This window comes from Salvelinus sp. IW2-2015, linkage group LG27, assembly GCF_002910315.2.
Source record: "Salvelinus sp. IW2-2015 linkage group LG27, ASM291031v2, whole genome shotgun sequence".
NCBI lineage: Eukaryota > Metazoa > Chordata > Actinopteri > Salmoniformes > Salmonidae > Salvelinus > Salvelinus sp. IW2-2015.
The window spans coordinates 23,691,088-23,713,346 of NC_036867.1; the positions used below are offsets into that span (position 1 = coordinate 23,691,088).

A 22,259-nucleotide genomic window follows, 5' to 3' on the forward strand; every position below is an offset into this window, starting at 1 on the left:
ACCTAGGACATGTTCCTCTAAAACAATTAGAGCCGAGGGCCCACATTCCACACGGCAGTGACGAAAGCACTAATGGAGAAGGTATCACGCGAGTTCATGGAGAGAGTAATGTCCTTTCTCCATTAGAAGAACCAAGAAGAAACCAGCTCTGGAGGAAGTCAGTGTTGGTTACTAGAACTAAGCGGTCCATCCATTGCAATGTAAACACAACAGTTTCCATTGCAGTTCCACCTGGCTCGTCTTCGAAAGTGGAGAATAGTAAAGAGAGCAGGAGAGGTAGACAGAAACTTCACTGATGTTTGATCATTCCCATCCATCAAATATGAATCCATCAGGAGGCATATGATTATTGTTTTGATTCACATCTCATTCATGCACACGACATCCTACTCTTCCTCATCTCAACCTCAATAGGAAGTCTCTGGAAAAAGGCTCCATGATTGTGAGATGTAGCAAGAAGCCACTTGATTCTTTGTAGTTAGATGGTGTGTGTCTGTGTGGGCAAAACAAGAGTATAGATTTACCCCCCCCCAACAAACACTCATTCAATCATGGGGAGATTGGATGAGGTTGCAGTACAAAGATGCCCTCTGTCAGATAGGTATTGAGGCATAATGTAGGTGCTTGATAACCCCTCTGGCAACCCTAGTTAACGTGGTCCACACACACACACACACACACACACACACACACACACCTCCGACCCAGACCCCAAACACCTTAATGTTCAGTGCTGACTGCACACGGTGTCACTCAATGAATCCCTTTCCAAGCATCCCCACTAATGCACGCACACAGACAATCCAACGCTGTGTGTGTGTGCGTAAAAGTCATAAAAGGAAAATAAATAAAAAACCTAACATAAGCATGGATTCATCCTCCAACTTTATTGTTACGTACAACAGGGTTGGTTCTACAGTTACCTGAGCAGGATAAACATACTGTTACTGGAAATAAATATGCATTTATTTTTTATATCTTGTTAGATATCATCACACAGATCTCATCATCTTCAGTAAAGCATACATTTGTATCGTTCTGAGAAAGGTAAGGTTTTCAGGTTCACTAACAGCCACGATCACAAACACTTTCAGCCAAGTTTTGACAGTCACCATTTTGTGAAACAGACATATTAGCTATGTGATTACTTTCACACCATTGATTTGTTTGTGCTGCAAGACACTGTGCCAGACACAAGCAAGGAGAGCTATGCTCAGCATAAGTTGCCGGTTTGACGATAATAAACAAATTCCTTTCTAGTTAGTTTCCTCCATTAGAACAAAGCAGCATATTCACTATATATTCTATGCAAATATATATTCTCAATATACTGTATCTATACATAGCTATACATATATATATATAATCTAACTATAGAAGTCTATATTCAATATGTATATATAGAATTTGGTAGGGTTTTAAAACATTCAAGGTACATTCACTTACCATGTGATTATTTTTCATACGAAAAAGGTTACACAGTCTGACAAATGTTTAAACCACATCTACCACCCCTCTACAAGTCAATCTCCCAACCAAGAAACACAACATTGAACATCCCCCATCGTAAGAAGCAAACAGAAGACAAAACAGGCTTTTCCACTCAGTTTCCAATGACCAATCATAGCATTAAGAGAATGTACATAAAAGTTTACTTCAGTCTAGTATTCACACCCCTTGACTTTTTACACATTTTGTTGAGTTACAGCCTGCATTTAAAATTGAGATGTTTTGTCAGTGGCTTACACACGATACCCCATAAGGTCAAAGTGGAATTATGTTTTGAGATTAATTCAAAATGAAAAGTGGAAATGTCACGAGTCAATAAGTATACAACTCCTTTGTTATGGCAAGCCAAAATAAGTTCAGGAGTACAAATATGCTTAACAAGTCACATAATAAGTTGCATGGTGTTTAACATTATTTTTGAAAGGATTCATCGAATACCCGTTTGGACATTACACTTCGGATGGTGTGTATTAATTACCATAAAGTGCATTAATTACACTTTGGGCGGGTGTAGAGGAAGGAAACCGCTCAGGGATTTCACCATGAGGCCAATGGTGACTTTAAAACATTTACGGAGTTTAATGGCTGTGATATGGGAAAACTGAGGATGGTTCGACACCATTGTAGTTATTTATGATTTTATTTAACCTTTATTAAACTAGGCAAGTCAGTTACAGTGCCTTGCAAAAGTATTGACCCCCCTAGGGCATTTTTCCTATTTTGTTTCATTACAACCTGTAATTAAAATGGATTTTTATTTGGATTTCATGTCATGGACATACACAAAATAGTCAAAATTGGTGAAGTGAAATGAAAAAAATTACTTGTTTCAAAAAATTCTAAATTAATAAATAATAAAAAAAACGGAAAAGTGGTGCGTGCATACAGTCAGTTGAAGTTGGAAGTTTACATACACTTAGGTTGGAGTCATTAAAACTCGTTTTTCAACCACTCCAAAAATGTCTTGTTAACAAACTATAGTTTTGGCAAGTCGGTTAGGACATCTACTTTGTGCATAACACAAGTAATTTTTACAACAATTGTTTACAGATAATTTCACTGTATCACAATTCCAGTGGGTCAGAAGTTTACATACACTAAGTTGACTGTGCCTTTAAACAGCTTGGGAAATTGCAGAAAATGATGTCATGGCTTTAGAAGCTTCTAATAGGCTAATTGACATAATTTGAGTCAATTGGAGGTGTACCTGTAGATGTATTTCAAGGCCTACCTTCAAACTCAGTGCCTCTTTGCTTGACATCATGAGAAAATCTAAAGAAATCAGCCAAGACCTCAGAAAAATTGTAGACCTCCACAAGTCTGGTTCAACCTTGGGAGCAATTTTCAAATGCCTGGAGGTACAACGTTCATCTGTACAAACAATAGTACGCAAGTATAAACACCATGGGACCATGCAGCCATTATACCCCTCAGGAAGGAGACGCGTTCTGTCTCCTAGAGATGAATATACTTTGGTGCGAAAAGTTCAAATCAATCCCAGAACAGCAGCAAAGGACCAGGTGAAGATGCTGGAGGAAACAGGTACAAAAGTATCTATATCCACAGTAAAATGAGGCCTATATCGACATAACCTGAAAGACCGCTCAGCAAGGAAGAAGTCACTGCTCCAAAACTGCCATAAAAAATACATACTATGGTTTGCAACTGCAATGGGGACAAAGATCATACTTTTTGGAGAATTGACCTCTGGTCTGATGAAACAAAAATAGAACTGTTTGGTCATAATGACCATTGTTATGTTTGGAGGAAAAAGGGGGAGGCTTGCAAGCCGAAGAACACCATCCCAACTGAAGCACGGGGGTGGCAGCATCATGTTGTGGGGGTGCTTTGCTGCAGGAGGGTCTGGTGCACTTCATGAGGAATGAAAATGATGTGGATATATTGAAGCAACATCTTAAGACATCAGTCAGGAAGTTAAAGCTTGGTTGCAAATGGGTCTTCCAAATGGACAATGACCCCAAGCATACTTCCAAAGTTGTGGCAAAATGGCTTAAGGACAATTCCATATACATTTTGAGGGCAGAACTGAAAAAGCGTGTGCGAGCAAGGAGGCCTACAAACCTGACTCAGTTACACCAGCTGTCAGGAGGAATGGGCCAAAATTCACCCAACTTATTGTGGTAAGGTTGTGGAACGTTTGACCCAAGTTAAACAATTTAAAGGCAATGCTACCAAATACTAATGGAGTGTATGTAAACTTCTGACCCACTGGGAATGTGATGAAATAAATAAAAGCTGAAATAAATCACTCTACTATTATTCTGACATTTCACATTCTTAAAATAAAGTGGTGATCCTAACTGACCTAAGACAGGGAATTTTTACTAGGATTAAATGTCAGGAATTGTGAAAAACTGAGTTTAAATGTATTTGGCTAAGATGTATGTAAACTTCTGACTTCAACTGTATGTATTCACCCCCTTTGCTATGAAGCCCCTAACTAAGATCTGGTGCAACCAATTACCTACAGAAGTCACATAATTAGTTAAATAAAGTCCACCTGTGTGCAATCTAAGTGTCACATGATCTGTCACATGATCTCAGTATATATACACACACACCTGTTCTGAAAGGCCCCAGAGTCTGCAACACCACTAAGCAAGGGGAACCACCAAGCAAGCGGCACCATGAAGACCAAGGAGCTCTCCAAACAGGTTAGGGACAAAGTTGTGGACAGATCAAATTCTTGAGGGAAACCTGTTTCAGTCTTCCAGAGATTTGAGACTGGGACGGAGGTTCACCTTCCAGCAGGACCATGACCCTAAGCACACTGCTAAAGCAACACTCGAGTGGTTTAAGGGGAAACATTTAAATGTCTTGGAATGGCCTAGTCAAAGCCCAGACCTCAATCCAATTGAGAATCTGTGGTATGACTTAAAGATTGCTGTACACCAGCAGAACACATCCAACTTGAAGGAGCTGGAGCAGTTTTGCCTTGAATAATGGGCAAAAATCCCAGTGGCTAGATGTGCCAAGCTTATAGAGACATACCCCAAGAGACTTGCAGCTGTAATTGCTGCAAAAGGTGTCTCTACAAAGTATTGACTTTGGGGGGGGGATGAATAGTTATGCACACTCAAGTTCAGTTTTGTTTGCGTCTTATTTGTTGTTCTACAAGAAAAAATATTTTGCATCTTCAAAGTGGTAGGCATGTTGTTTAAATCAAATGATACAACCCCCCCAAAAATCTATTTTAATTCCAGGTTGTAAGGCAACAAAATGAAAAATGCCAAGGGGGGTGAATACTTTCGCAAGCCACGGTAAGAACAAATTCTTATTTACAAGGATGGCCTACCCCGGCCAAACCCTAACGACGCTGGGCCAATTGTCCACTGCCCTATGGGACTTCCAATCACGGCCGGTTGTGATACAGTCTGGAATCGAACCAGGGTCTGTAGTGAAATTCAGTGCATTAGACCGCTGCGCCACTCGGGAGCCCCAAAGTTACTTCACAATACTAACCTAATTGACAGAGTAAAAAGAAGTAAGCCTGTACAGAATATTCAAAAACATGCATCCTGTTTGCAACAAGGCACAAACGTAATAGTGCAAAAAATGTGGCAAAGCAATTCACTTTTTGTCCTGAATACAAAGTGTTATGTATGGGGCAAATCCAATACAACACATTACTGAGTACCACTCTCCATATGTTCAAGCATAGTGGTGGCTGCATCATGTTATGGGTATGCTTGTAAGTCATTAAGGAGTGGGGAGTTAAAACATTTAAATGAACATTGAATGGAGGTAAGCACATGCAAAATACTAGTGGAAAACCTGGTTCAGTCTGCTTTATCACTGGGAGATAAATTCACTTTTCAGCAGGACAATACAGTTTTGACTTAAATCTGCTTGAAAATCTATGGCACGGCTTGAAAATGGTTATCTAGCAATGATCAACAACCAATTTGACAGAGCTTTAAGAATTTTGCAAAGAATAATTGGCACATATTGTACAATCCCGGTGTGCAAAGCTCTTAGTCTTACCCAGAAAAACGAACAGCTGTAATCGCTGCCAAAGGTGATCCTAACATGTATATTTGCATTTTGTTACAAAATACAGCACTGAAGCAGAGAACATTAAAATAATCATTAAAAATTATTGGGGAATCATCTAAAGTGATACGCTACTACGCCAAGTCTTTCCTGAGCCACCAGTCATAAGCTTTAAGAGATGTCCTACCCTAAATGACAAATTAGTCCACAGTTATCTTCCGGGTGACTCTCAAAAAACTTGGCTTGACCACAAACCCAAGGGCTCTTTTAAATGTAACCATTGCAGAAATATTGCACAGAAGAAGTATTTTGTTGACACAGCTTCCAAAATGGAGTATTACGTCAAGCATTTCATTAACTGCAAAACCACTCATGTCATCTATAGATTGGAATGTCCACAGTGCAAGGTGTTCTACATTGGACGGACAAAGAGACGCCTTCAAGACCGCTTAGCGGAATACAAGTACGCCATACGGGTAGGCAATGAAGACTACCCCATGGCAAGGCACTACAAGTCCTTACACCATGGCAACCCTGCCTCCCTACAAGCTATGGGTATTGATCATATTCCGGCCTCTATTAGAAAAGGGTACCGTCCTAAACAGTTAAACCAAAGGGAAAGTTTTTGGATTTACAAACTACAGGCCACTAAATACCCTGGTTTAAATGAAGATATGGATTTCTCACCCTTCCTGTAGGGTCGTGATAGGTCCATTTGCTGTCATCTAGTGGACATTTTGCTCAATTGCCCTCAGCTATGTTTAGACTGTTGTTCATGTTTTGCTGTGTTCTAGTGTACTATGGAATATATTGCTTTCTTATTCTTGACATTTCTCCCAGTCATATTTAAGGTTAGAACTACCTTTTAGTGTTTTACATTTACATTTTAAGTCATTTAGCAGACGCTCTTATCCAGAGTGTTCTGATACTTCTAGCTTGGAGTTGTATTTTTATGATAACATAGCTACAGTATTTCACCTTTTAATGTGTATAGTATTGCTTACTAGGTGTGTCCAATACATTTTGTAACCACTCCCTCTTCCAATTAGGGCTAATTGGAAAAGCTGTTCAAAAGAGGACATTGTATTCCTTTTTTTGGTACTCCCTGACAAAGGCCATGCAGCCGAAATGCGTCGTAAAAAAAAAAACGTTGTTTCTATTGAACATGCCATACTAATAAAGGCATTTTAATTAATTATATGAAGAGTGCCTTGGTCCTCCTTTTTGATGATCCTAACATGTATTGACTAAGGGGTGTGAATACTTATGTATTAGTGTTTTATTTTTCATATATATATATATATATATTTTTACAAATGTTTATTTCATTTTCAATAAATTTGCAAAAATGTCTAAACATGTTTTCACTTTGTCATTGTGGGGTATTGTGTTTAAATGGGTAAGATTAAACATATATTCAATCCATTTTGAATTCAGGCTGAAACAACAAAATGTGGAATAAGTCAAGGGGTATGAACACTTTCTGAAAGCACTATAAAAATGTTCCATTTTTGAAGACATACCGACAGTTGCATTTTTCTCTTGAACACAGACCTCAAGTGCACCAATTCCACGGGTTTATACTGAATAATAGTTGGCAGCATTAGTTCAACATTTATGTAAAGTCTTTATAATGTAATAGTAACAAATTTAGCTAGTTTTGTCAGTAGTATATCAATCACCCTTTCCATTACCACAGAGTACACAAACAAATATATATAATAATATATCATCTGTTTATGAGTCCTTTATTGATTATTAGCCAGAAATAAGATTCTCAATCTATTTTCAGAAGGCCTCAGATGTTTCAGTCAGGTGCTGGTGTACTGAGAAGGTTTTCCTCTAGGTCAAAATAGCTAGACATATACCATGTACCGTACTCATATACCATGTACCGTACTAATTTCACTGAGGGCCGAGTGGCTGCGGGTTTTCGCTCCTCCCGTGTACTTGATTAATTAAAGTCACTAATTAGGGCTTAATTGAAGGAAAAAACAAAAACCTGCAGACACAAGGCCCAACATTGAATGAGTTTGACACAAAAGGTCTATAATTAGTTTTCAACCAAAAAGTACTCAAGGCCAAAAGACAGACTTAGGTACAGTGTGCCCTTATTACTACCGCTAGGCTATTATGCTTACTCACGTCATTTGACAAACCGTTTCACTGCGTCTGTGGCCAATAATGTATCTAAATACGCAATACAAAAAAAAAAAACTATCCTTTCCATTTTATTAAACAAAATATTAAAACACACCAAAATCAAAAAACCTAAACACAAAATCAGAACTAACAAAAAACAGTGCAGTCCATAAAATACCATATAATAATTACTAATCTATCAAGTGGATTCTCAAACAAACTAACCTGTGCTATAACTGACCTCTGTACGTCCTAATACCATTTACACACTACTGAGCCGAGCTGCACTGTACTGCACTGGCCTGGTTAGAGGCAAGGCATCCACCATTCCATAGTTGCTGGAACTGTGGTGCAAAGGACCATTTGAAAATAAAATGTCCCCACTGTATGGTTGGGGTCAGCTTGATAGTGTATAAAGGGAATAACTGCGTGTGTTTGAGAGCAGCCCACTGTGCAGGATGGGCTCAGACAGACACAGACAGTGAGTGCGGTGCGTTCCAGGTTGTCTTTATTGCAGTCAGGCTGACCCGATTATTAGCTCTCACAATGCCTGGAGAGATGTTTAACATCGGACACCATGTTAATATGGTATAGCAATCTTCTGATGCACTGTTTGGAACCGTCACTTCATTAGAAGCTAAAAAGAATCAGTAAAGTCAATCTTCTGAGTTGTGCAACGTGACTGCAACAGAAACAACCTGAAACGTGTCCAGTGCCATGTTAATGTGTGCTGTGAGAGGGCAAGTCCATCTCCCTGTCCCCTGAGTAGGAGCTGAGGGCCTCCCAGAGTACCTGGGTGTCCTCACAGTGGTGGTGGACCGTCCAGTGCTCCATCACCTCCTCCTTACTGTCCAGGACCTGGCTGCACAGCACACAGTTAAACACTGAGCCCTGCCCGAGGACCCCTCTCCCTCCCCGGGCTGAGCGGCCAGTCGGCTCCCCCTCTCCCTCTCCCTCTCTGTCTCCATTCCCATCGTCCTCTGCCCCCCCCTGGTGGTGGGAGAGGATATGACGCTTCAGCTTGGAGAAGGAGAAGAACTCTTCGTCACAGCTCCCACAGCGGACTAGGTTCCTCTTCTCATTGAGCTGGCGCCAGTAGTGGGCGGCGTGTTTCACCAGCTCGTCCTCGGCCTCCCGGCCCCCTTGGAGTGCCCCTCCCAGCCCGCCAGCCCCGTCCCGCAGGCGCACCTGCACCTCCTCCCCGTGCACGTAGAGCAGGTGCAGCTTCATGTCGGCGAAGGTGGGGGTGATGGCCTGACAGCGGCCACACTTGATCTGGAGCTCCACCGGGTCCTCGCGCTCCTCCTGGCCCTGCTCGTCCCCCTGGTCTGGAGACATCGCCCTGGAGACACATACAAGATGGAGACAGACATGATGGAAGGAAGAACTGTGGTGTTTTATGAAAATTGGTGAGAAGCTAACAATATTCTAAGAAATGTATCAAACTCACAGTGACCAAAAGTCAAGAGTCCTATTGATGAGACAAGTATATCAGTATGTAAGTACAATTTATAATTCTGAAAATGTAGGTAGTCACCCCTCCACAGGCACGTCGTCTTCATGTTGGCTGATGGATGGCTCCACAGTCAGGATAACCTTATGCACCTCCCTCAGATGGCTGAAGTACACGCCCACGTAGCCAAACGCCTTCTCACAGAACTCACAGCGAAGCGTCCGGCGTGGTCGGCCCTCTGAGTGGTGCAGCTTCATGTGAGTGCTGAGCGAGCCGGAATGGGCATAGGCCTTACGACACACTGGACAGACGTAAGGCCTACTGTTGGTGTGGCTGTTCATATGGCTCTGCAAGTGGTGTTTGAACTGGAAGCAGCGGCTGCAGGTGGGGCAGTGGTGGAGGGGCCGGCTACTGCCCAGGTAGACCCTTTGAGAGGAACTACCCCCTCTCAGGTGAAGCGTGGTAGAGGCTGACTGGGGCTGGCGAGGACCAGGCTCCAGGACCTTGGCAGAGAGTTGGTGCCCTACGAGGAGCTCTGGTTCCAGACTGTCAGAGGAGGTGAGGGAGGGCAGGCTGACCAGCTGGGGAACTGTCTCCATCAGCAGCATGTGGTGAGGCTTGGGTCTGATGCTGCGGTACTTCTTAGAGATGTCCACCTCCCTCTGCTGCGAGATGACAGCCGATGGAGAAGGCTTCTCTGGAACCCTCCTCCGAAAGAACGACAAGGATCTCTTCTTCCTTGCCTCAAAGGCCAGAATATCCTCCATTGTCTTCCTCTTCCTCCCCCTCTTCTTGCCCGGTGGTTTCTGCATCTGAAGCGTTCCCAGCAGCGACAGGGTGCCTGTGGTCTTGGCCCGAGGCTGGCTCTGCAGCAGGGAGTTTGGCATGTGGTTCTGACAGAGGGCCTCGGCAGTCTCTGGGGTCTTGGACTGGGGATCAGAGGGATACGAGGTAAGGCCGGGCAAGCCAGGCTGGCTGGGGAAAGCCTTCTTGGGACTCATGGCGTTCAGGTTGAGTTTGGTGGCTGGTATGAGGTTGCTTTTTATGTTCGAGTAGGGCAGGATGGGCAACTTGCCTTTGGGTGGGGAGGGTATAATCTGGACAGCTTTGCTGAAGATGGCTGGAGAGAGGACAGTGATGCTGCTACTAGCTGGCTGTGGATGGGGCTGTTGGGCTACAGGCTTGGGTTGGCATGGCCTAATGCCAACCTTAATGTTGCTCTCTTCCTGTGGCAGTTTGACTGGGGAGCTTTTAGTAAAACCACCAGATGGGTATTGGAGGTTCTGCAGCATGCTGGTGACGGGGCCCGGGCCGTGGGCAGGAGTAGACATGTGGTTGATGGTGGTGTCCACTACTGCTACTTGCTCCAGTGGAGATCCAGAGTAGAGCACAGCGTTGTCCGGGAGCAGGGCTGTGAGGGCTGAGATCTCAGAGGAGGCTGTGGAGTCGATCAGTATGACCTGTTTTGATGGCTCCTCCTTGGGTTCCGGCGATGACAACTTCTTTTTTACCGCCGCTATTGACCTTTGTGGCCGGGTTGTCACGGCAGTGGGTGTGGCTAATTTGACCTTCTCCGGGGTGCTCTTGGCCCTCATTGGCTGGTACCTGGGGATGGGCAGCTTCAGGTTCTTCTGGATTGTCTGTTGCTGCGGCTGTTGTTGCTGTGGAGATTGAGGGGATACGGAGGGCGGCAGGGCCACTAGAGAGAAGGTGCCCTCCTGTCCTGCCACCTGCATCAGGGCATAGTTCTGGGCCGGAACCAGGATGGATTTAGGGCTGACGGCTGTAGAGGCTGCCTCTGGGAGGGCAGAGGGTTGCTGGCAAGACAGGACGGCGGTCGGGGAGGGAACTACCGCTGCTGGGGCCTTGGGGGCGATGCTTCTGAACTGGAGGCTCTTCATCATCTAGCCTGGCACGGAGGTCTAGACCCAGACCTGTCTTAGTCTGTCAACAGAACAACAACAACAGTGAAGTTCGAGAGCTATTCTCAACAACAACGACAGTTAAAGAAATATTCCCCAACATAACATTGCAGCAAGTTTTGGCCACAGACCCTACTGATTGCATGCCATCATCTGGCATAGAGGTTTACATTTGTTTGTCAATACAACAAAAACAATACTGATCGAGATACCCCCGGCACCAACGTAATATCCTGGCATATTTTTGGTCCCAGACCCCAACCTTCCTGCAACCTTAGTGTTCTTAATGGTGTCGTTACAAAGTGGTTAACAGTCTGAGATGTGAGACACAGGCAGCACCCGAAATGGCACCCTAATCCCTATACGGGTGCACTACATTTGACCAGGGCCCATTTGGGATACATCCTGAGATGAAAGACAGAAGGAGGCTGTCACTGACATGAACATTTCTAAAGCTTCCACAAGAAGACTATTATCCTGTGGTTCTTCCTGCACACACACACACACACACACACACACACACACACACACACACACACACACACACAAACATCCCCCCCACACGCACACTACCCTCAGGCACAGACAAAGTGCCCCCTTTGATTTGAGTCCATCGTGCAGCCTAGATACCGCTGTGGCTCGGCGGGGTGCTCACTGTACCCCCCTCCTCCCTCGTACCCCCTGTACTTCCTGGAAGGATCAGTCAGTAGAGCGTGAAAGCTGCCCAAGGGCAGGACAGACAGGAGCTTTACCACCACATCAAGAGGGGTTACCTCTGTGTGTGTGTGTATTACCTCTGTTAATCACTGCCCATTCTCTCTAGACCAGCAGTAGTAAAGCCTAGCTGTGGGGCTAAAACAGCCTCACTTACAAAGCCCCACATTCTGAGACCCCAATGCCCCATATCGACAAATGATATTTCACAGTACAACACCAGAGATTAGGCTTTAAAGTCGGCAGTTTACAGTAATTTTGGATGTCGAACATCGAAAAGCCTAGGAAGGGTTGAGTAAGGGGGAGTCCGGGTAAATTATTCTGACTACTTTATAAAAGGTGTAGAATGGTCATAAACTTAATCTGAGCTACTTTATCAACTCTAGTAGGCATGTGTAGGCCTATAATGAAGCTTAAAATAAGAAACAAATAATTCTAAGCAAATATCCACATACATGTCTGTTTGAAAATAAAGATTACAGCAGAATTTTTCAAAATGAACGTGATTGTAAACAGATGACAGGATTTTAATATAATAATATATATATTTTTTTAAATCCGACTTTCAATACCAATCCAAGTTGTGTGCACGATACCTGTCAGATTCAGAAAAAAACACCAGGATCTAAATGTGACATAAAAAGGTAGCTACTCGCACATTGCTACACCTAACCAATCTAACAACTTTCAAAGAACTTAGGCTGAACCAATGCTTGCATTCATTTTAAAAATAGGGGAAAAAGGATATAAACCCACATTGTTCAAAACCTGGAAGTATTTCAGTGTGAGAGCAGATTATTTATACAGTGTCCACACAGCATCTTAAATCCATACAACTGGACATATTCCCTCTCTGTTTGGATAGTTGATTCCAATTCAACTGTGAGTTTGGCCATTTGGCCGGGCATTCAGTCAACAGAGGAGAGTACAGCGGTAGGATATCTAGAATGCTCCCAAGACTTGAAGGGGGCATGGATGGTGTGTGTGTGTGTGTGTGTGTGTGTGTGTGTGTGTGTGTGTGTGTGTGTGTCTGGCACTGACAGGCTACCCAGGAGGTTCCTCCCATCAACTCAGAGTTTACAGTTGAACCCCAAGAGGGAAAGGGAGGGAAGAAAGAAAGGGAGGGAGCGTATTATGCAGCCGTGGTGAAGCCAAGCAACCAACCACAGGCAGCGTTAGGCCGGCGTGTGGGGCTGCTGTCGGCTTAAGTCAGACTGATGACTTCTCACGGGAAAGACTGGGTGAGAACAAAGACAGAATGACGAGAGTAAACGAAAGAGAGTGAGAAAAATGAGTAGACACTAAGTATCCAGTGGTCTGATCTGATGAGAATTGATAGCAGTGTAGCACTGCAGCTGGTGTGTTATAACTGAGGAGGAGGAGCTGCACCTATGCTCCTAGATTGTGTCCCAAACAGCGCCCTATTCCTTATATAGTGCACTACTTTTGACCAGAGCCCTATGGACCCTGGTCAAAAGTAGCCATTTGAGACGCAGTATTAGTCTCCAGAGGTGGTGTGCTGCTCCAGTAAAACACACCAGATAACCTCCCAGAATAGGGCTGCCACAGGAAGTACAGTGGTGGGGTAGGAGACAGACAGAAGGACTGGAGTGGTGTTGAAGACTATAGCCTCAGGCTAGCTACATCCTGTCATCCAGTCAGTGTATTTAAACCACAAATTCCAGATCAAAATCCTACAACTGCCATCTCTCCCCTCTGCCTTCTATTTGTTGCTTTGCACCCTGCTCCTCGCGGCTTCAAAAAATACCAGCCCCCCCCTCTCCCTCATGTATCTCTCTTGTTCCTTCTCCTCCTCTGCCATTCTTCAGGCCCCTCCCCCTCCTCCTGTTTCCCTCTCTCTTGTTTAGGGATTCTCTCAATGTGCGTTCCTATCTGCATAATGATGATGCCAACATCCCTCCCTCACTCCTCCCCCCTTTAGCCACATGTCGACCTGCCCTGCGGCGAGGGGCCTCGCTGTTGAGGCCCCAGTGTCAATCACATTATAGCTCCACAACAGATGAAATAAAGAAAGAGAGAGAGAGCAAGCAAGAATGAAATAAATGAAAAGATAGAAAGAGGAAGAGATTGACAAAAGAAAGGTAGTGAATGTGTAGTAAATCCATGTGACCCATTGTCCTTTCTCCCAGTGTATGGTAGGCCAACGGGGTAGTAGTACAGTGGTGTATAAGGGGGTGGTGTATTTTGCATTGGGGGTGGTGGTATAGTAGCGTATTAGGGCCGGCTTCCCCAACACAGCTGCGACTGATGATCATGATATAAGTACAGCAGGGAGCAGCAGCAGACACACACAGGGTTGGCCCAGTGGCAAACTAGTAGGGTTAACTGGAGCGAGAGAGCATGATGAGAGAGGAGAACGGGTGAGAGGAGGAGGGGATAGGACGATTTCTGACTGCTCCTCCCAACCTGGACTCATATTAGACAGCTACATTGTTGTTGTTATTGGAGTAGAGAGCATTTTGATTGGCTGAGCACACAGACAAGGAGGAGATCAACATTAACACAGGGCAGGCTAGCGTCATATGACATAAGTATGAGCTCTAAACATAAAACAAATATGGCAGAAATCAATTTCTTTGTATGTGATAATACGCGTCTATACAGTTTCAATTAACCTCAATATACTAGTGTTATATTTAATGAGCTTTCTATATGTACATCATATTCTCTGTCTTTTTCAGTAGAGACGTCTTTACCCAAGCCTCAAAGGAACAAAGACACTTTATCTGGTGCAGGCTTCAAAACGCCAGCCACTCTAATCTACAATGGTTCAGGGGTCAGGGATGGGCTGAGGACGGACAGACAGGGTTTCGGGGGGGTCAGAAAGAGAGACATGGAGAGAGAGCGAGACAAGGAAAGCAAGAGAAAGAGAGAAACAGAGAGCGAGAGACAGAAAGAGAGCGAGACCAGTAAATTATGGCTGTGCCGTCCGAGCCAGGCCTTCCCAGCATTAGCAGGTAAGGCCAAGAGGTGAAAGGTGAAGCCTGGTGTTTACGTTAACAGTCAGGTCCACCAGGGTTACGGTAGGGCTAGGGCATTGCTTTGGTCGGACAGTTCACGGATATATCCATCCGTGTGGAATGGAATGTGCTGAAGAGGCCGGATTGATCAGATGGATACAATCCAGCGGTCAATGGGTCATGCTGCAGCCAGACAGACATAGGCTATGTTCCAAATGGCACCCTATTCCCTATATAGTGCTCTACTTTTGAGACACAGCCAGACAAAGAGAGCAGCCAGTAGCCCAAATAATTCACTGACCGACCGCTGATCTGAAGTCTCCCTGATTGGTTTACATGTGGGAACTTAGGCCTATAATTGGTTGTAATGACAACCCAGTTACGAACGGTCAAGACAAGTCCAATGTTGTGGTCCAGGAGCATTGGACATGCACTGCCCCTCTCTCTCCACTGTTGTGGCCCTTACTTTGTCTGGCTCCAGACTGGCCATGGCTCTGTCCCACAAACAGTACAAGATATTATGGAGAATGAAATGAATGGAGTTGTGAGAATTCCATCTTCATCCATTTCTACAAGACAGCCGGTAATCAGGGGCAGTATGTGCCGAGTGTCTCAGAGCACGAGTGCTGACTTAGGATCAGTTTTGCCTTTTAGATCACAAATAACGCGATTTCATAGACAGGGTGGACATAATCCTACTCTGTTGCTATGATTCCTATGATAAATACAGCCCAGGGTTTCCATTAGGAAAACTAGGTGACGGATAACGTGACCGGGATGATTTTAATTTACCGGCCATTTGAGAAATTTACCGGACTAATATACCCATTAGGTCATCCACCCACGGTGCTCAGAATGACAGAAATCACATTTAGATTATGGTAATTAATCGTAACAAAACATTCAACTCCTGTATTGAAGCAGCCAATAAAACATAATTTTCAAACATTTGCGCCATTCTAAACAGCACACCTGATGAGAGCGGTTCCATATGCGATTTTCCCTAGGCTACTTTGAAGCAAGGTAAGACCTGCCTCAATGTGAAGTAAAACATTCAGGATTCAAACAATGGTTTCAAAATGCATACTGCCTTCAGCTCTCATTGCAAAGTGGTGGGTGATGCGCTGATAGCCTGCCTACCATTGCCCATGCACTTGAATGGCAAATGGAAGGCATGCCTCAATTACCATTTGAGAAAAAATTTAAATAAATAGTAGCTCTCTTTAGTCCTGAAAATCAAACTGTTCAAAATGAGCTGAGAAGTAGAAGCAGCAGAATGATAAAAAAAGGTCTGTATGCTGTGATTGTGCGATAAATACAATTAACGATGAATGAAAATACACACGCTCCAATTTACTGATTTTTTGGGGTGCAAATTAACCTATAGAAGGATAAGCATGATGGGCAAATGTATTTCCATCGACTGATATTTCAATCAATAAATACAAATAATTATTTTGCAATGGGATTGATAGTCAAACGAAAACCCTGATACAGCCCAAGATAGAGCAGTGCTTGTCTCGTCTCAGTCCGTGGAATAAAGAAAGAGGAGGCTTCTTTTTCTTCTCAGATTTTGTTTTGTAGTTAAAAATTCCATCAAGAAAACCTGGTGCTTCACGTTGTGTTAGAACAGAAACTTCAAACAGCAGGACAGAGAGACATACCCTATATAGCTCCCCCCATATCAGACCTATGCCCATTCTGCCCACCCCATGCCCCCCGCCCCTGGGGCAAGGACTTCAACATGACAGCAGGACATATGCCCAGGCCGTAAGCAGAGCAACAGGCCCAACCCCCACTATTACACCCGCCCAAGCCCCATCCTGCAACCTAAGAGGTATGTATCAGATGCTCTGCTCACACCTACTGTGACGGTCCGGGCCTAAACCACACAAAAACAATACTAGACACTATGGAACAGACCTAACCCACTCTATTAAATGAGTCGAAACAGGAACATTTTACATCTGGCTAAAAATTAATTAGGAAATTATCTCAACAGAGAAAAATGTCCTCATGTGTGCTACCTATATCCCCCCAATAGTATCTCAATACTTTAACGATGACAGCTTCTCCATCCTAGAGGGGGAGATCAACAATTTCCAGGCTCAGGGACATTTACTAGTCTGTGGCGACCTAAATGCCAGAACTGAACAAGAACCCGTCACCCTCAGCACACAGGGGGACAAACACCTACCTGGAGGTGACAGCATTCCCTCCCCCACAACTACGACAACACAACCAACAGAAATGGGTCACAACTTGAGGTCGAACGATTATGATTTTTCAACGCCGATACCGACACCGATTATTGGAGGACCAAAAAAAGCCAATACCGATTAATCGGACGATTACATTTTTTTTTTTTTGTAATAATGACAATTACAACAATACTGAATGAACACTTATTTTAACTTAATATAATACATCAATAAAATCAATTTAGCCTCAAATAAATAATTAAATATGTTCAAAAAATAATGCAAAAACAAAGTGTTGGAGAAGAAAGTAAAAGTGCAATATGTGCCATGTAAGAAAGCTAACGTTTAAGTTCCTTGCTCAGAACATATGAAAGCTGGTGGTTCCTTTTAACATGAGTCTTCAATATTCCCAGGTAAGAAGTTTTAGGTTGTAGTTATTATAGGAATTATAGGACTATTTCTCTCTATACCATTTGTATTTCATATACCTTTGACTATTGGATGTTCTTATTGGCACTTTAGTATTGCCAGTGTAACAGTATAGCTTCCGCACCTCTCCTCGGTCCTACCTGGGCTCGAACGAGGAACACATCGACAACAGCCACCCTCGAAGCAGCGTTACCCATGCAGAGCAAGGGGAACAACTACTCCAAGTCTCAGAGCGTGTGAAGTTTGAAACGCTATTAGCGCGCACCCCGCTAACTAGCTAACCATTTCACATCGGTTACACCAGCCTAATCTTGGGAGTTGATAGGCTTGAAGTCATAAACAGCAGAGCTACTGGCAAAATGCACGAAAGTGCTGTTTGAATGAATGCTTACGAGCCTGCTCGTGCCTACCATCGCTCAGTCAGACTGCTCTATCAAATCATAGACTTAATTATAACATAATAACACACAGAAATACGAGCTTTAGGTCATTAATATGGTCGAATCCGGAAACTATCATCTTGAAAACAAAACATTTATTCTTTCAGTGAAATACGGAACCGTTCCGTATTTTATCTAACGGGTGGCATCCATAAGTCTAAATTATCCTGTTACATTACAGTTCCATATCAGCATCTCCTGCACTGCTAAAATGCTACTACAACCTCTGTGCTGTGTACAAGCCTGTGAATAGAATGCGTCTGACTATATGGTGGAAAGACTACTGTATTTATTTCATTTTTACTTTTGCGTTTTACTAAGAAAAGGCTATGTTTTTTATTTAAGTAGTATGTGTTCAGGAAGTGGAAATTAGTCTAAGCTATAAGAAGTTTGTTAATGGATATTTATATTTTGTGTTAAGTTATTTCAGTTTTACATGGTGTTATCACTGTTACACACAATACTTAACATACAGTATATATATATATGAAACACATGTAAGCCCTTTACTGTCATGTGTGAGATATGATCATTTTAATAAAAATTGTTATACTTATGTCACATGACAGTTAAATCAAATCATAACCTTCAATGTTATGTCATAATTACGTAAAATTCTGGCAAATTAGTTCGCAACGAGCCAGGCGGCCCAAACTGTTGCATATACCCTGACTCTGCGTGCAATGAACGCAAGAGAAGTGACAAATTTCACCTGGTTAATATTGCCTGCTAACCTGGATTTCTTTTAGCTAAATATGCAGGTTTAAAAATATATACTTCTGTGTATTGATTTTAAGAAAGGCATTGATGTTTATGGTTAGGTACAGTGCAACGATTGTGCTTTTTTCGCAAATGCGCTTTTCTTAAATCATCCCCCGTTTGGCGAAGTTGGCTGTCTTTGTTAGGAAGAAATAGTCTTCACACAGTTCGCAACGAGCCAGGCGGCCCAAACTGCTGAATATACCCTGACTCTGTTGCAAGAGAAGTGACACAAAGAAATTAATGTTAGCAGGCAATATTAACTAAATATGCAGGTTTAAAAATATATACTTGTGTATTGAAAGGCATTGATGTTTATGGTTAGGTACCTTTTTCGCGAATGCGTACCGCATCGATTATATGCAACGCAGGACACGCTAGATAAACTAGTAATATCATCAACAATGTGTAGTTAACTAGTGATTATGATTGATTGATTTTTATAAGATAAGTTTAATGCTAGCTAGCAACTTACCTTGGCTTCTTACTGCATTCGCGTGACAGGCAGGCTCCTCGTGGAGTGCAATGAGAGGCAGGTGGCTAGAGCATTGGACTAGTTAACCGTAAGATTGCAAGATTGAATCCCCGAGCTGACAAGGCAAATATCTGTCCTTCTGCCCCTGAACAAGGCAGTTAACCCACCGTTCCTAGGCCGTCATTGAAAATAAGAATATGTTCTTAACTTACTTGCCTAGTTAAAAAAAAAAAAAAAAAAATTAAACGGCCAAATCGGTGTCCAAAAACAATCCACAGATTGTTATGAAAACTTGAAATCGGCCCTAATTAATTGGCCATTCCAATTAATCGGTCGACCTCTAGGTCACAACTCCTGCAGCTCTGTTGGACACTGGGTATGTATATAGTCAATGGTAGGCTTCGAGGGGACTCCTATGGTAGGTACACCTATAGCTAATCTCTTGGCAGTAGTACTGTAGATTACTTTATCACTGACATCAACCCAGTCTCTTAGAGCGTTCACAGTCAGTCCACTGACACCCCTACTTGAACAGAGCTATGCTCAATCATGAGGCATCAAAGCCAAAGGAACTGAATAATATTACGGAAAATAGTGTGGAAATATACCAAAAAACAATTAGGCAACAAAAAATTCAATCCCTTCAAGACAATTTTCTAGACAAAAGGTTTCACTGTAATAGTGAAGGTGTAAACTTGGCAGTAGAAAACCTAAACAGTGTATTTGACCTCTGAGATTCCCTATCAAATCTAAGAAAATTAAAAACCATGACAATTGGTTTGATGAAAAATGCAAAAACCTAAGAAAGAAATGGAGAAACGTATTCAACCAAAAACATACGATGAATCACTAAAACAATACAGAAATAAACGATGGAAAAAGAAGGAACAGCACGTCAGAAATCAGCTCAATGTAATTGAAGAATCCATAGAATCCATAAAATTGGAAAACTCAAAACAAACAACACGAAGAGTTATCTATCCAAACCGGAGATGCATGGATAAACCACTTCTCCAATCTTTTTCAATCAAATCTTCAAATCAAATTTTATTTGTCACATACAGGTTTAGCTGATGTTATTGCAGGTATAGCAAAATGCTTATAAAAAAACGAAATACTGCAAAGTTTCCTAAGAGCTAGAAGTACGGCAGCCCTCTCTGTCAGCGCCATTTCATTGTTTGGCTCTATAACAAAGAACAAACAGCAAAAACATATAAATGATCAAATACAAATCTTAGAATCAACTATTAAAGACTACCAGAACCCACTGGATTCTCCAATTACATTGAATGAACTACAGGAAAAAATACAAACCCTCCAACCCAAAAAGGCCTGTGGGGTTGATGGTATCACTAAATGAAATTCTAAAATATACAGACCACAAATTCCAAATTGGCTATACTTAAACATTTTAACATCATCCTCAGCTCTGGCATTTTCCCCAATATTTGGGACCAAGGTCTGATCACCCCAATCCACAAAAGTGGAGACAAATTTGACACGGCTGGAGGTGGAGGATGGAGGGCGGTCTGGAATGGAGTGCCGGGGGGAGGGGAGAGTGGGAAGGGCGAGCACAGCAGCAGCCAGCCCAGTGGAGGCCAGGCCAACCTCCCCCAGGTCTTAGTCCAGATTAAAGGTCTGGATCTCTGCTAGATAAGGGCAGGATGCGGGGGCAAGCCTTCATAGCCAGCCATGTCCAGCGGGCATGTTCTCAGCCACCCCCCATAATCAAGGTACTCTCCTCAAGCTAACCAGGAACACAGTCTCTGAGTGTGTGTGGTACTAGGGCCTTGAATTATACTACGGTCTGTATGGTACTGAATACGAGTGTACACTAGGTATCGGGCATCATCTACAGTTCAGCATCATTGTGTCCAACAAATTACAGCAATAGGATTTTTATATTATTTCTTCATGCACTTTGGCATAAAACTGATCTGACAGCACATGCCAGTTTGTTATCAAAACACAGAGCTGCATAACACCTGACCATAACACTATCCTCCTAATTCCTTCTTAAATGCAAAAACTCAAACAGGAAGTACCAGTGACGCACTCAATACGTAAATGGTCCCATGAAATGGATGCTAAGCTACAGGACTGTTTTGCTAGCACAGACATTGACGAGTTTACCACATCAGTCACCGGCTTCATTAATAAGTGCATCGACGACGTCATCCCGACCTGTTTAATAGCTCGTCGTCTCCCACAGTGACCGCCATGGATTACAGGCAACAACCTCACTGAGCTAAAGTCTTTAGCTTTCAAGGAGCGGGACACTAATCCGGACACTTAAGAAATCCCACTTCGACATCCGACAAGCTTATAAGAAATCCTGCTACAACATTCAATGAGTCATCAAACAGTAAAAGTGCCAGTACAGGACTAGGAATCCTACTACGTCGGATGTGGCAGGGCTTGCAAACTATGACGGATTACAAAGCGAAACCCAGCCGCGAGCTGTCCAATGACGCGAGCCTACCAGACAAACCAAATGCCTTCTATGCTCGCTTCGAAGGCAAGCAACATTGAGCCATGCATGAGAGCAACAGCAGTTCCAGACGACTGTGTGATCTCGATCTCTGTAGCTGATGTAAGATCTTTAAACAGGTTAACATTCACAAGGCTGCGGGGCCAGATGGATTACAATGACGCTTAGTCAGAGCTTGCGCTGTTCAGCTGAAGTGTCTTCACTTACATTTTCAACCTCTCCCTGACCCTGTGTCTAACATCAACATGTTTCAAGCAGACCACCATAGTCCCTGTGCCCAAGAACACCAAGGTAGCCTGTCTAAATGACAATCGCCCATTAGGACTCACATCTGTAGCCATGAAATGCTTTGAAAGGTTGGTCATGCCGCACATCAACACCATCATCATCCCAGACACCCTGGACCCACTCCAATTCGCATACTGCTCCAACAGATCCACAGATGCTGCCATCTCTATTGCACTCCACACTGCCCTCTCCCACCTGGATAAGAGGATCACCTATGTGAAAATGTTGTTCATTGACTAAAGCTCAGCATTCAATACCATAGTGCCCTCGAAGCTCATCACAAAGCTCAGGAGCCTGGGACTGAACACCTCCCTCTGCAACTGGATCCTGGACTTCCTGATGGGCTGCCCCCAGGTGGTGAGGGTAGGCAACAGTGGAGGCTCTTCAGAGGAGAAGGGGAGGACCATCCTACTTTATGTTGAAACATTAAAAAACTATTCC

The 22,259-nt window shown here is 43.3% G+C and overlaps 1 protein-coding gene across 2 annotated transcripts in view; it reads right to left on the reverse strand.

The window, feature by feature from the left end:
- Positions 1-867: 867 nt before the first annotated feature.
- The window catches only part of LOC111953748 (zinc finger protein 438), a 103,212-nt gene continuing 81,820 nt past the window's right edge, over positions 868-22,259 (reverse strand). For both annotated transcript variants that reach the window (XM_023973215.2, XM_023973216.2), the window contains exons 3-4: positions 9,203-11,062; positions 868-9,007 (exon numbers count right to left, since the gene is read on the reverse strand). In XM_023973215.2, the coding sequence (XP_023828983.1) occupies positions 8,386-9,007; positions 9,203-11,022 (2,442 nt within the window). In that variant the 5' untranslated portion in view covers positions 11,023-11,062 and the 3' untranslated portion in view covers positions 868-8,385. The remainder of the gene's footprint in view (positions 9,008-9,202; positions 11,063-22,259) is intronic.